A 14,703-nucleotide genomic window follows, 5' to 3' on the forward strand; every position below is an offset into this window, starting at 1 on the left:
TCACATGTTTACTGGGCTTTTTAGACATGACTCAACAGAGCCATGTAAAGATACCCCCCTGGGCCAGAAGTGATCTGTTTTGCTTCAGCCAGAGATGTCCCTTCCAAATGAAGGATCATGGTACACGTGGTGGGATGGGCCCCAGCCCTATTTGCCTCTTTTCTGCCTTATGCGTGTGGCATGTTGTCCTCCCTGTTCCACCCCTCAGAAGATCTAACACCTAAGAAGCTTTCAAACTGTGCAGAGATTCTGCTGGTGGAACCGACAGAAAAGGGCGTTCAACCCTTCTCCCTCAGTGGGAGTTCTCCCACGGTGCCGGGCAAGGACCAATCACAGAAGGACCAACAGGAGGGCCAGGGTCTTAGAACAGTGGTTCTCATACTTGAGCCTCATCAGAATCACCTAGAGAGCAATTAGAACACAGACTGAGGGGCCCACCCCCCAGAGTTTCTGATTCTGCAGGTCTGAGAATTTCATTTCTAACAAATTCCCCGGGGATGCTGGTCTGAGCACCTCACTTTGAAAACCACCATTTTAGAAGATAGTCTCAAACTTTGGGTATTGTCTTTCAAAAAAAAAAAAGGCAGGGAGATGGGCCTGGTGTTGCTAGGCAACTGGTAGCAGAAGGGGAGTGGGATGGGGACCAGGGACTGAGAAGGACAGGTAGTACAGGGTGACCTCAGACTTGACAGAAGGCTGTCACTAACTTTGGTTTATTGGCCTCTCTGTAGAGACATAAATAGGCATCATCCCCTGTTTACCTAAAGCGTTGTCCGCTAACAAGATAGCTGCCGCCACCCAGCAGGCCTACTTGAAGGCCTGGCAGCTGCCTGAGGAAAGCCTGTCTCCCGGCCGGCCCTTCTGCTCCTTGCCCCAGAGGGTTTTGAGCTTGCGGTAGTACACCTTGCAGCTGAAACCCTCCTTGTAGCCCCCCTTGATGTGGCTCTTGAGGGAGTGCAGCGTCGGGTACATACGGCAGCAGGCCGCACACTTGAAGCCGTTCTGCTGGGCCGGGTACCACTTGGAGGCCATTAGGATGTCCTGGGATGTGATGTAGTCTGTGGAATCCAGGCCGTGCCTGGATTTCTTGGTGGCCTCTTGGAGGCAGGTGTTCTCTGGGGAGGAGGAGGACGAGCAGATGCTCTCAGCCGTGTCCTCTGGGAGGCAGCTGTCCCCCCTGCCCTCGTCCCGCTGCACCTCTGGGAAGCTGTAGGTCTCCAGGTGGCTCTCTCTGTCCTTGCATACAAAGTAGCTGTAAGGGGAGAACCAGGGCCGGTAGATGGTGCAATTCCTCCTCAGCTTCTCTCTGTTTGGGGGGTCCCCCAAGATGCAGCCTGCAAAGGAAAGGGCTGGGTCTGAGCCTCGAGCCAGGCAGGGAGAAGTGAGGCCTGGGGTGGCTGGAGGCCGGGTGGAGAAGCAGAAGGGCAAGAAAGCAGGTAGTCAGGCAGGACCTCAAGTTACCTCTGCCCCTCCTTGAGTGCAGTTCTGAGAGCAGACAGAGGATGGGGTGGGGAGAGCAGGCTAAGGCCTTCCTTCCTGCTGTCCAGAGAAAAGCAGTTTGATCTCTAGGTATAGAGACTCCCCTTGCAATGACTAAGCCTTGGCATTTGTCAGGTGCATCCCTCCCTGCAGACACCTTTCCTCTGCCTCCTCTGAGGATAGACACAGGTGGCTCAGCAGGCAGCCAGACCTCTGGCCTCCTAGAGCCCCTCTTTCTACCACCACTGGTTGTGGCCATTTCTCCAGCCTCACTGTCTGCCTGCAACAGCCCAGTCAGGCAGAAAGTGCTGTTCTCCATCAGCCTGAGAGACAGGAGAGGAGAAGCAGAGGACTTTACAGACCTGCAGGTCTCTGCTAAAGGAAGCACCGGACAGGAGACTGCAGTGGGGAAAGGCAGCACACAGCGATCCCACACACAGGCACCCTGCCCTTAGGGGAGCAGCCCCTGTTCCCCCAGCTTCTCACATGTGCCCGCCTGAGTCAGAGAAGGCCTCACCTGCTGAGAGCACTGTGTTATGCACCCCATGCCGGAGAGCGCTGCTTTGGTACTGGGGTAGCAGGGCCTGAGCTGGGCCGGACGCCTCAGTAGGAGACACGGTCTTTGCAATGCCTGGGTTACAGAGGAAACACTCCGGTGAGCTGAGCAAGGTTGGGCGTCCTCTTGTTGGGAACCCTCCCCCCGAGACATACCTAGAGGTTCAACCTTGGTGCTTTAAGGCACTGCAAAACTGAAGCAAAACAATGACCTTTGTGGCATCCACATAGGCAGAGCTATTCTGGATGACCTCCTGGGGAATTCCAGATGGGGTGCTGGTGTCATTGCGACCCTGGAAAGGTCCTCTCCAAAGAAGAATATAAGATGTGGACCAGATGACAGCTTTCTGCCTGGCCCTCCCCTCTCTTGACCCTCCTGCAGCTGAGAGAGAGAGAGAGGGAGAGAGAGAGGGGGAGGGGGAGGGGGGAGAGAGAGAGAGAGAGAGAGAGTGTGTGTGTGTGTGTGTGTGTGTGTTTTCACTCTGCATTGCAGCCTTTGGGTCCCTGGAGGGCCCAGAGGAGGGAGTCTGGTCGAGGACCGCGGAGCTATGTTACAAGATCCCTTTGAGGACGGGAAGCCCGTTTCTCCGATTAAAACGCCTCCCACCCACAGCCAGAGAGTGTTCAGGTGGACCCCGGCTGCCTGATGGTTGCTAATACTTGGATGAAGAAGCTGGCTTGCCTCAAATCGCAGAGCAGTAGCTGTGCTCAGTTTGGGAAACAGATGGATACAAATGTCCTGTGTATAGGCAAATGGATGCTTAGGAGAACCACTTCACAGAAGAGCACTTCTCAGACTCTCATGTGCATGGGGATCACCTGGAGATCTTGTGAAAAATGCAGATTCTGATTCAGCGGGTCCGAGGTAGGGCCTGAGATTCTGCCTTTTTCTGACAAGCTCCCAGGTGATGGTGATGTCGCAGGTCCATGGACCATGCTTTGAATAGCAAGTCCTCAGCACGTTCAACTTTATTCCAGGATAGGCTCAGCAGTTGCCCCCTGCCTTAGGTTCCTTCTGATGGATTGATAAGTCTAGATCTTCTCCAGGTTGTCAAAACAGGGCTGAAACTAGTACATACTCCTTACTTAGACAAACTGTCACTTTGAGGGTTCATGCAGATTCAGAGGGGGAGAAAAGCCTGATAACAAATGTTTCCCCCATCCTTCCCTTGCAAGAAATGAATAAACAGCAGGGAACCACTTACCACGTAGGCAACATTTTGAAAAATTATTTTCTCCCCACGTGTGATTTGACTTTCTCACTAAATCGTGGTCCTGTAACATGATCTGGTAGAGTACTCAATTACAAGCTTCAGAAAACCACATTGTTGTGGCCCTAGTGGCACGGGAGTTTACCTGGCAAGCTGGTGGCACGTGAGGACGTGATATCAGGAAAAGTGCTCAGAGCAGAGGAAGCGATTCGAGGTCCAGAAATGCTGAGGAGTGAGAAGTTCTCCATATTCTGACTACTGAAGTGTATGGAGGTCACACACGCCTGCTTCCAGGGGGCTGGTCGGGTTGTCCAGACACTAAACATTCTGAGCTCAGCTGACATCACAGAAAGGCCACACGATTCTACTCGCCAGCGAGGTTATCCCTCTCAAAGATGGATGGGGTCTGTAGCAAGCAAGCTAAAAACATTTTAAAGATGTTTTTCACTTGTCATTCTTCCGTGGCCTGTCTTGACTGGGGATACCCAGAGAGAGGGAGGAATGTAGTAGAGACCTGATAGCGATGTTGTCTGTGCGCCCCCTCTGTTCTTTAGTGTCCCTTTTCCATGTCGTTGCTGTCACCACCCCCAGCTCTGGGATCCTCTGTCCTCTCTTAATGACCTCTTTGCTTTTTTCATCTGCCTAACCTCTGTCACCAGATGTTTTTGTTGTTTTGCCTTAGTTTGTTTTCTTGGTTTGGGGTATATTTTTTTACATTTCTCTTTGGAAATAATTTCAAACTTATAAAAAGCTGCAAAAATAAAATTTGAACAGAGAACATCCACGTAACCTGTATCTAGATTTTCCTATTGTTAACATTTTACTCCATTTGTCTTATCAATTCCCTCCGTCCCTCTCTGCCTCTACGTGTGTATACATTTTTTTTTCTGAGATATTTGAAGGTAAATTACAAACATAATATCCCTTTGTGCCTAAATACTTCAATATGTACGTCCTAAGAATAGGGACCAAATACTGTTTTAAATGGTGCTGTCTGTTTTTAGCAAATGACTAAACCATAAATGGATGGCTTAGCACCGTTTTGCTCATTATAAGCAATTTGGTAGTAAGGCTATGCACTCAGAGTGGCGAGGTAGCCTCTTCTCTTTGCTTCCCTTCTGTCATGTAACAACCTGGCCAGCCTGCTAGCTAGAGGGTTGAAAGATGAGCTTGAAGGTGCCCCATTCTAGATCATCATGACTAGATGCATACAGGGCTTTAGATCTAAAGGTGGGTGTGTTTGTGCTGGGTGGGAAAGGTCTGGCCCAGCCCATAGTCAGCAGTGGGCTCCCCTGGCAGTGTGTGAAGCAAGTGTGAGCTAGCATGTGCCTGTGAGATTCCAGAGTTGTCTTCCTGCCCGTGTTTATTCACGGTACTTAAACATTTGCAGGACAGTGCGGAGAATGAGATCTCATGGACCTCCTTCATAGCCTGGTTTGGAACGTTAGAACGTGTTAGGATGTAACTTGACGCCACGTACCTTGGCAACTTTGAGGGTATTGGCAGTTTCTCTTGGCCGTCATGGTGTAGAGAAGGATCGTGGGTCTGGGAGTCAGTCTACGTGAGTTCTAACCCCTGCTCTGCCATCACCTCCCTGTGCGGTATTAGGCAGACCTCTCTGCCACCTGCTTTTCCCATCTTGTTAATTTAGACGGTTGGAGTGGATGAATGAACATCTTTCCGGTCTAAAATCTAGGGATTCACACGTTGGAAACAAGACGGCAAAAAAATGAGTGACGCACACAGGATCCAGAAGACTTAGAATTTCATGTTGCCTTGGCCCATCGCATTCCTCCCACTGCCAGCTAGGAACTTCAGATATTCTTAATGTAAAGGGGCCTCAGAATATTGGGGGAAATACAGGAGGCTGCCTCAGCACCTGTTTGTAGAATTTTTAAAATACGGCTCTGTTTTGGTTTATTAAAAAGCATATGGGAACCTGGTCATCCAGGTCTGTTACACTCCTCATAGCAGGACCCCTGTCTTGCATGCTATATCCTCTTGGTGGGCTGTTGCTGGTGACCCAGACGGGAGGTGACACTCCCATAGTGGTCGGTCACTACATAAAATGTGTCTCTCTCTCGTTTGTTTCCCGCCTGCTCTCCGAGCCCCTTTCTCGGACAGGTAAGATACTGTCTTTCTTTTGGATGACTTTGGCCCCAGATGCTCCCCTCTGCTTGGCTATGTGCATGCTGGGGGGTGCTGTTAGGAGGGCCACCTGGTTGGGATCCAGTCACCTTTCTTTCTGCCATCACCATTATTTTCTGAACCACCAAGCCTCCCGTCCTGACAGAGTGTGGGGTCATTAGTGCCTCCAGCAGGAAAGGGGCTCGCTGCACATCCCTCAGATGTAAAGATGAAGGGAGCCCCAGCCAGAGTCCTGCTTTGGAGAGAAGGGCAGTTTTTCCCGGCCTGACCTCAAGAGCCCCCGTGGACCGCTCCCGGAGGAGGGGGTTTTGAGTGTCTTTTGTAAATGGAAGAAGGCTTGGGGAACAGCTTCTCTACGATGTTAACCCATAATGCAGTCAGTTTTAAGTATTCATATCAAAAGTCAATGCAATGAATTTATTAAATGCCTACTGTCGTGCAAGGCCCTATGCTGAGCATTATAGACAAAAAATGTCACTTAAGATGCTTCTTCCCATCAAGGGACTTATTTTATTATTAAAGACAAGATGTATTTACCAGAAGACTTAAGAGAATTATGAAGAGAGTATATGATGAGCTATCTTTAAATTACTTAAGAATTCAGTGTATACATCCTGAAGGGTAGAGAAACAAGAAGTACAGGAAATCTAAAACGGTGTTTAACCCAAAAGTTATTTATGTTTCTTAGAATGTGTTTCTTCAATAATTATAATCAAAGGGGCTCACAATTTACAAGTCACTTTGCCAGGTGTTTTTGGTACTTACACTTTTAGAAGTGAATGTGTCTGCTCTGAAGACTCTCATTAAACCAGTAAGGAAACAGCCACAGAACTATGTGAGCCCGAAAGTGGTGGGGATTGGCCCTCTTCCCTGGCATATATCTCTTGAACATTTGCTCTAGTTTCATGGTGGCCCCAATACTTTCTGGTTTGGGGGGAAATCATTAAATGCTTTAGTTTCCAAAGGCTTCTCTGCTAGTTTGCAGAGTTCACGATTAAAGAAAAATTAGAAGGATATGGGACAGGATAGGTAAATTATGCAAAAGTGGATGACATGGCAAGATTTATACTCAGGAGAAGACTCAAGAGTTGATACCCCTGTCGTGGGATGGGCCGGGATCTCCTCCTAGTGTGGTGGGTCTACATCTGGAACCCAGCCAGCCTGAACCAGTCAGCTCTGTGTCCCGTGTCCCAGGGGTGCTCTAATCGGGTTCCCAGCATGTCCCCTGCAGTGGTGCTTTTCTTGCACGTGGGTTAGGGGCAGTTACAGAGGTGAAGACTGTGGGGTGCATCACAGGGGGAGATCTCCACTCCTCCCACAGCTTCCTCCTGCTGCCCGAAGACCCTTAGCATGTGGCTTATTGAAGTAGTTGGCTCAGAAGGGATATCTCTGCGTAAAACCACAATAAAGAGAAATGCTCCCCAGTGCCCAGGACTCAGCAGTGCAGGGCAGAGAATTGCTTTATGCAAAAGTTCAACGGAAGAAAACGTATACCCTAACCTCAGTTACTCTTAGGAAGGCTCGGCAGGAGTAGGCACTTCGCAGAGATATTGACAAGGAGCAGAGCCTATGCCCAAATCACTCTCCTCCTCTGAGACCGACAAAATATCTGGAGTAGCTGGTAAGGACAGCAACCTCAAGCCTGCTTCCAAGGCCCCAGGGTGGGTCTGGCTGCGCTGAGGCCTGAGCTGGATTTCCTGGTGGGGAGAGGCTACCTCTGCAAGTGTGTGGACAGCGTGGCTTAGAGCCCTGAGCTCTAGCCATTCCAACTACAGACCTCGGAGCTACTGTGGTCTCGGTCTCCACGATTCTCTATCTGCAAATGGGTTTGGCATTTCAGGATATTTACTGAGCACCTACTGTGTGCCACACCCAGGCTAGCTGTTAAAGACACAAAGATGAGTGAGACGTGGCTTCTGCCCTGCAAGTGTTTACAACCCAGGGGGTCTCCTCCCAGCCCTTTGAGTTAATCTTTCCAGCCAAACAGAGATCCCCGAGAGGCAGACTGTGCACGAGGCATATTTAGGCATTTATTCCATTGCCAGGCAGGAGAAGTAGTGGCAAGAGCCCTGAGCTTTAGGTGAGAGAACCTGGGTTCAGTTCCCACTGTGCCAGTAATTGGGCTATGACCTCGGGCCCAGCAGTTCATTACTCTGAGCCCCGTCTTCTTCCTCTGTAAAGAGAAATCTTAGCATGCCCCACCGTACTAGCTTGTGAGGATTAAGTGAGCTGGCGTTTGTCAGCTTCCTCCTGCTTCCTTGGCACCAAGTGCTCTGTCCACTTGGCGTGAACTGGTTCTGGAGCACCACTTAGCATCTCTCTGCATGCAGCTGTCCCATTCTCCCAAGTTCCACCCCCAAGAGAAGTGAGCATTTTTCATGGAGAAAACGTGCTACACGTGGCTTTTTAGCAGGGGGCTTCCAACTCCAAGCCTCATACTTGCCATCCCTCCACCAGCTTCTACCCCAGCGCCTGAGTCAGAGAGATCCACATGTGCTCACGGCAGTGTAAAAATGTCACATCTCATTGCTTCATCCTTGTTTGTCTTTACTTCAAAGGGCCTGGTGACCCCAAGGTAAGGGGTTAAGCCATGAGTCAAGGAGGCATGTTTAAAGGGGTAAGTTAGCTTTTTTGTGGCTAGAGTTCATCACTGATTAACCCGGGTGAGGCAAAACTAGAATTTCTGGTCCCACATCCCATCAGAACAACTGGATCGGAAGGTTCAAGAGTGTCTTTGCTGCCTCCCTCTTGACTATTTCCAAAGCCTCATGAAGTTACAAGTTGTGGGTGTGGTATAAGGAGAAGATCAAAAGTGATGGGGTCGAGGGCCCCCCTCCCCTCCCCTCACCGGCTTTCTGTCTTTCCCTCTTTGTAGTCGACCACAGCATGTTTGAGAACTTGAACACGGCCCTCACTCCAAAGCTCCAGCCAAGCCGCTCCTTCCCCCACGTGTCCAGGCCTGCGGCCCCCAGCTCTGCCGCCCTGGGGTCTGTGGAGCCCGGAGGGCCTGGACTCTGGGTGGGCAGCAGCCAGCACCTCAAGAACCTGGGCAAAGCCATGGGGGCCAAAGTCAATGACTTCCTGCGGAGAAAAGAGCCCTCGAGCCTGGGCAGCGTGGGCACGATGGAGGTCAACAAGACTGCAGGGGCCCAGCTGGCCGGCGGGGCTGACGTGGATGACGGAAGGTGAGTGCATCTCTCCCTCCCGCCCTGACATCCTTACGGGTCTGGACCCACTGGAAGAGGCCTGCGACAAACTAGTGTCTAGAGGGGAGAATGGCCTTGGGGTAGGGACGGAGGTTGTCACATAAAGAACAGCTGAAGGATCGGGCCATGTTTGTGGGAGCCGGCTTCAACGCTCCCACCATGGCTGAAGTTTACGGCGTGCCCATCATGTCCTAGCACCGTGCTATGCTTCAGCTGCATTATTTTACCTAACCCTGAAACAGCCTTCTGAGATGAAGTATATTATTTCCATTTTGCAGGTAAAGCAGGTTCAGAGAGGTAACGTGAGGAGCTTAAGGTTACAAAGTTAGTAATTGGCAGAGCTGGATTCAAACCCAGGTATTGCCAGAAGCTCCCCGGGGGGATTCTGGCACCCAGCCACACCTGAGAAGTGCTGCCCTGACTGTTGGTAGTGGAGAAGCCGGCGTCTGGCAGAACCCACTGGTCAGGGGAGAGGGGAGCCTGCTTTGGCAGCTCTCCTGTGTCCAGCCTCGTTTTAGACACCTACACTCCCCAAGTGGTGCTGCACTTTTCAGGGCTATTGGGTAGGTTCTGACGGGACGCGGTTCACCAGTGGTCCCAGTGTTAACACTTCGTGCTGTTGCGAACACCGAGTGAGGATGTGACAGGCCCAAAGCCACTTGTGCTCAGACTGCCGAGACTCGCACGCTAAACCAAGAACGAGGGCCCAGAGCGAAAAGCACTTCCCGGGTGGGTGAGTAGAAAGTGTAGCATGGTGTCTCGCCAGCCTCATGACAGCTCATGTCACCGACCTTATAGGTCATCCCTGCAAGAAGCATTCCCTCGGCTGGATCCCCCGCCTCCTACCACCAGGAAGCGAACCCCTCGGGCCCTGAAGACCACCCAGGACATGCTGATTTCATCGCAGCCAGTCCTAAGCAGTCTGGAGTATGGGACAGAGCTGTCACCTGGGCAGCCCCAGGACTCCCCTCCCACTGCCCAGCCCAGCCCAGCAGATGTTTCACAGCCAGAGGCCATCATGGAAATGGTGGACAGGGGCGAGGCTCTGCCCAATGGAGAGGTTTCCCTGTCGGTACCTGACCTAATCCACAAGGACAACCAGGACGAACCGAAGCTGAAGGTGACTGAGTGCCGCAGGGCCTCCTCCCCTGGCCTCATCGAGAGAAATGGCCTCAAACTCAGCCTGGCTGAGCCTCTGGAGGACAGCAGCCCGCCTCCTCGGGCACGGACCTCCAGCCTTGACATGGAGGGCCCTCACCCAGACCTGCTGTCCTTTGAGTAGAGCTTCTTCTGCTCCTGCTGAGACCCCCTCCCCTCTGCTCGCTTCTCCACTGTGCACCCTGGCCCTTGCCCCAGCTCCACCCTGCTGTTTGTCCTGCTTGCACAAGGCTCGGCAGAGCCAGTTCTTCCACACGGGCTGCTGCAGGCCCGCAAGTCCACGTGTAGTCCTAGTTCAAGAGTCCGTCTGTGGAATGGCAAAAGGACTCGGGTGCCATGCCCGCTCCTTGGCGTGCTGGCTGCAACCCTTGGATACTAGGGCGCCTCTGCTCCGAGTTGCCCTGACTTCCCACCGACCTGCAAGGCCAGCAGTCCAGGATGAAGGGTATTCTCTCTGCCTGGCTCCCACATGCTGCCTGCTCTTCTCCCTCCCATGCCCTCCTGGTTCCTTCCTTCTCCTCCCTGGGGGCCAGAGGCCTCCTGCCTCCAGGGGAATCAGGCTGGTTGAGGGATGATGGGTTTGGCTCGATGACGGGCCCAGGCCCAGAAAGCCGCATACCCTGAGCACAGCACAGCCACAGCTCCTCCTGACCCCAGGACAGCACAGGCCCTTGGGTTGTTACCTCGCCTCTGCCCGTGTGGATGCAAGCCGGGGGCAGTGCTTACCGGACCTGAGACCTCGGGCAGCCTTGTCGACACCCCGGGTTCACAGGGTGTGTCTCGTCTAGCCTGAGGCAGGGCACGGAGCCAGCCACCGAGAGCGCCTGCCCAGCGTGGGAGTGTGGAGGGGCACTGGGCAAGATGATGCAGTCAGCTACGCTCGGGCTCCCTGCACAGAAGAAGAGACCCGGGCTTCCCTCGCTGTGCGTGAAGACAGGGCTAGGCAGGCCCTGGCAGAAGCAGCAGAGCAAGTTCTGATTTTGTTTGGCGGGGAGGGCCCAGGAACCTGGCGTCCAGGGAGCTGGTCCCGAGAGAACCCAGAGCAGTAGTGGGGAAGGCAGTGAAAACGGGATGGGGAAAGAGTAGTCGTAAGGGCTCAGAGCAGCTTTTCGGGGTTTCCACAGCGTGATGTGATGTAGTTCTAGGGTCTAGGCGTGGTAAGTGCAGGAAGCCAGGTGAGAAGTGTGAGAGGTTGGAATGTGGTAGGAACCGTGGAGCAGGCCACGCTTAAGTAGGAGGTGCTCCGCTCTTGTACAGAAGGTGCTGTCTACCTGCCTGCCTCTGGGGTCTCTGTGAAGGACTGACGGTTCACACAGCCCCACTGGTTCTGCCCTCCTGGGTTAACCCACGTCTGTGTTCCTGTCTCCCACCAGGGGTCCTGTCATGCTGTTTTCCTGTGGCCAAGAGACCCTGTCGGGGGGTGATCCCAACCCCGGGGGCCTTTGCAGCAAGAAGAGAACATGCCTTTTTTTGAGCAAGGTGGCTGGGTCCCCGGGAGAAGGCTGGGAGTGGCACATCTGGCCAGAGTGGGCTGTTCAGTTCTCCTTCTGTGACTCGTGCCGCCTCCCCTCTTCTATTCTTTGTTCGGCTTCCCACTCTGGGTGCCCCAGAGCTCACTGGCCACTTCATCTCATCACCCAGTTCCTGCTCCCCAGGAACCACCCCTGCCTTATAAAATGTCCAAGCTAACTCCTGTAGACCCTGCCTTATAAAATGTCCAAGCTAACTCCTGTAGACCCGGGAGCCTCGGGGGACCACCGGGATGCAGGTGCCCTTCCCGCCTCCTTGCTTCTGCAGCCGGGCGCCTTGCCATAGCTTTCCCGCCGCCTTTTCTCCTACCCTGCTTCCTCAGAGTGAAGCTTTGTCTCATCTTCCTCAGGAGCGTCCAGGCACGCCGGGCACCTCGCAGGCCGTGGTGAAGCGAGGAGGGCTGTTACTGAATTGAGTCGATCCCGACTTACTCCAGGAATATCACAAAGATGTTGATATCTGACCCTGATGCTCAGAAGTTCTCAGGACTAGCATTTGGGGGCCCGTGAGTTTTCCCACAATGGCTTGGGGTTCTGCACAAAACACAGAGCTGGGGGCAGAGAACTAAACCCACGTGCTGGCAGCTAGCCCACTTTCATCTGTGCTTCCATCCCAGAAGCTCGGTTTGCTTCTCTGATGGGAAACTTACCAGGTTCCTGCACTCTGGGGCTGCTCCTCTCCCAGAGACCAGGGTGGCTCTGGCCGGGTGTTATTGTAGCCGTAGGCGCAGAGGTGGCAGGCCCTGGCTGGCTTAAGCACCCTGCTCTCCGCTCCACACCCAGCCGCTGCTGAGGTCCTGGCCCTCAGACCCAGGGTTAGCCCAGGGATCCTATCAGGCTGTCCCAGGACCGTGGCCAGGGTGGTCCCAGTGTTCCTTGGACTCGTGTCTAGTACCAAACAAGGAGCTGTGGGACCCTGCTTCAATGTCTGGGTGGCCTCTCTGTGATCTCCATCTCACCCATCCTTCTACAGGAGGGGTGATGCCGCTACCGGGGTGGAGGAGCTCTCTGAGGCTAAATTCAGGTCCTAGATGTGACAGAGAGTGCCTGGCGCTAGGGCTAAGTGTAGCCCAGAGGCCAGTAGGAACAGCGACTTCTATCCTGCTGAGGGCCCCGGCTCAGACCAGCTCTCTCTGCAAAGCCCCACTTGACTTCCCGCGTCCGTGTCAACAGCCTGACCTGCCCATGACTGTCACCCCCCTGACACGCCCCTCATGGTGAATCCAACTTCTCTGGAAGCTTGGCCCAGTCTGCTCGAAGACAGGGTACTGAGGAGAAATGAAGGGCCTGTCTTCTGTGTCCACAGAAGGAAGCTGGGGCCACAGAGTTTTTTTCTCTCCCTGTTACCCACTGTCCTGTATTCCCATATTCAGCAATAGTTTTACCCTGATAGATGCAAGGTGAGCTTCCAGAACTTGGCAGGAAGGTGGCATATTCCCCTGCCTGGAGAGAAATGTATCTGTGTTAACGAATGTGGGTGATATGAAGACATTCGTGTAGTCCATCAACTTTTAAAGAACAAAGAGGTTGGCCCCAGTTTGGGGAAAGAAGAATATTACAGAGCTATTCCAAGTGTTTTCTAGAGATTTTATATTTATATTTTTAGTAATCTTCTGGTAGAAGGAAACTACACAATAAAATGATTTGGTTTGGTTTTGCTGGTTTGGTTTTTTGCTCCTGACTGATGCAGAGTGGTTGGTTTTTCTGAAGGCTGCCTTATTGAGCGGAGAGCATTGGCCTTTTGCTTTGTGAGCCTGGAAGAGTGAGACGTGAGGATGATGGGCACTGATGACAGATCTCCAGCACGAGACCTTGGGAGGAAATGATCTCTCGGGATGTGCCCTCATACGTTCCTCTAACTGGCTGGCTGCTGTGGAAGTGTCCCTCTTCCAACCAGACCTACGTCTGGTTCAGGGCATCAACATCACGTGCAAAGGTGCAACCTTCCCCCTCAGAAGGAAGCAGGGAGGAAATGCGAGTGACCACCAGAGTGTCCACCTGGGGTCCATAGCCCTCTCCCATCAAGGAGGGGACAGAGCTAGGTGTGCACACGGGCACTCTTCAGAGAGGGATCAGAGCTGCCATCAGATTCGGAGTCATTAGCAATGTTGGGAAAAAACCCGAAGCTGCTGATGTAGGCACTTACCCCAGACTGGGGCAACCCAGATGCTCCTTACTGAGACAGCGTGGCTTGGAGCAGCGCTGGCCTGAAGCCCCTTTAACCCCCTTGCTGCCCCTGGCTGGTGTCAGACCAGGAGACCCAGAGGACTCCCAGCTGAGAGTTGGCCAGACCTTTAACCTCCTTAAAAGGGACAAAGTAAAGAAGAGACAGGAAGGGGAAGGAAAAGAAGCCATACACATTTCTAAAGGGGGAAGGATGGGACCTTTCTGCCCAGCCCCGTCATTCGCCCCCATGATGTGCCGGGGGTCCCTCCCTGGGGGCGCATCAGAAATGTCTCGGGCGTGAGGCTGTCTCCAGCCTTTTCTGCACTGAATCGCACTCCTGCACTTCCTTTCTCAGAGGATGAGCACAAAGACCACGGGCACTCACACTGCTCGCTCGCTCTGGAGTGGGGAGCGGCGTATTGCTCTAGGAAAGCAGGAGTAACACAAAACCCAGTCCAGCATATTCCATGCCTGGGAAAAGGCATTGAAAGTACTTACAGTAGCAACTTCTTCCTTTAAGCGTAAGTCCAGTGACTATTCTTGGGGCGACCTCTCCCGTTGGATGGCTTCAGGATCAACGTCTGCAGTCATTCAGGTGTGAAATGTGCCTTTCGTATGCTTTTCTTTCCCACTATTATGCAAAGGAGTTATTTTTGGCTGAGATCAAATATGAAAAACTATAATGTAAAAATTTAAAACTTCTGAGGAAATTTTTAAGTGTGAAAAAGGATGTGAATATGTCACATTTTTTAATGCTGTGCTCTGAGCCTTTGGTCTAGAAGCTGGGATAGAAAGAGGCATGTATTCAGACAACATATCCAAGCCTGTCTGTGAGCTGAGTGCTGTCTGGGGCACAGTGGTATCACTGGTGAAGAGACACCTGGTTCTGTCTCTCACTAACCACGATGGGTGAGCACACCACGGAACCTGCCTTCCTGTTATGCTAACAGGCTATGTTAGCGTAGCCTGTTATGCAGTGAAGTACCAAATTGGGGGGGTGGGGGTGGGCGAGTAATTTCAACTAAGTGTTTTTCAAACTCTGAGCGTAATCTACCTATAGTGGTTGCTGAAGGAAACGAACAAATCAGAGGTCATCAGGAAGCCCACTTCATTCCTAAAGTCTGTGTCTGTGCTGGTGAGGAACCCCAGCTGGGATTCAGAATTTATGGAATTAGCTAGCTAGTCTGGGACTGCACCTCAGATACTGCTCCAGGCTCAGAGAATTCCTTCCTGGTCAGTTTGCTCTCGGAC

At 52.6% G+C, this 14,703-nt stretch overlaps 2 protein-coding genes across 2 annotated transcripts in view; one reads left to right on the top strand and one right to left on the bottom strand.

Moving 5' to 3' along the window:
* LOC136128358 (carboxyl-terminal PDZ ligand of neuronal nitric oxide synthase protein) overlaps positions 1-9,881 on the top strand; it is a 312,580-nt gene extending 302,699 nt beyond the window's left edge. Inside the window, exons 11-12 of the mRNA XM_065884175.1 lie at positions 8,279-8,578; positions 9,398-9,881. Coding sequence (XP_065740247.1) covers positions 8,279-8,578; positions 9,398-9,881 — 784 coding nt within the window. The remainder of the gene's footprint in view (positions 1-8,278; positions 8,579-9,397) is intronic.
* Positions 693-3,556, bottom strand: SPATA46 (spermatogenesis associated 46). The gene is made up of 3 exons (XM_065895307.1): positions 3,391-3,556; positions 1,997-2,110; positions 693-1,334 (listed from the first exon to the last, which is right to left on the bottom strand). Exons 1-3 carry the CDS (start codon positions 3,491-3,493, stop codon positions 808-810), a joined length of 744 nt encoding a protein of 247 aa, XP_065751379.1. The 5' UTR covers positions 3,494-3,556; the 3' UTR covers positions 693-807.
* Positions 9,882-14,703: the final 4,822 nt, after the last annotated feature.

This window comes from Phocoena phocoena, chromosome 1 (assembly GCF_963924675.1).
Source record: "Phocoena phocoena chromosome 1, mPhoPho1.1, whole genome shotgun sequence".
Taxonomy (NCBI): Eukaryota; Metazoa; Chordata; class Mammalia; order Artiodactyla; family Phocoenidae; genus Phocoena; species Phocoena phocoena.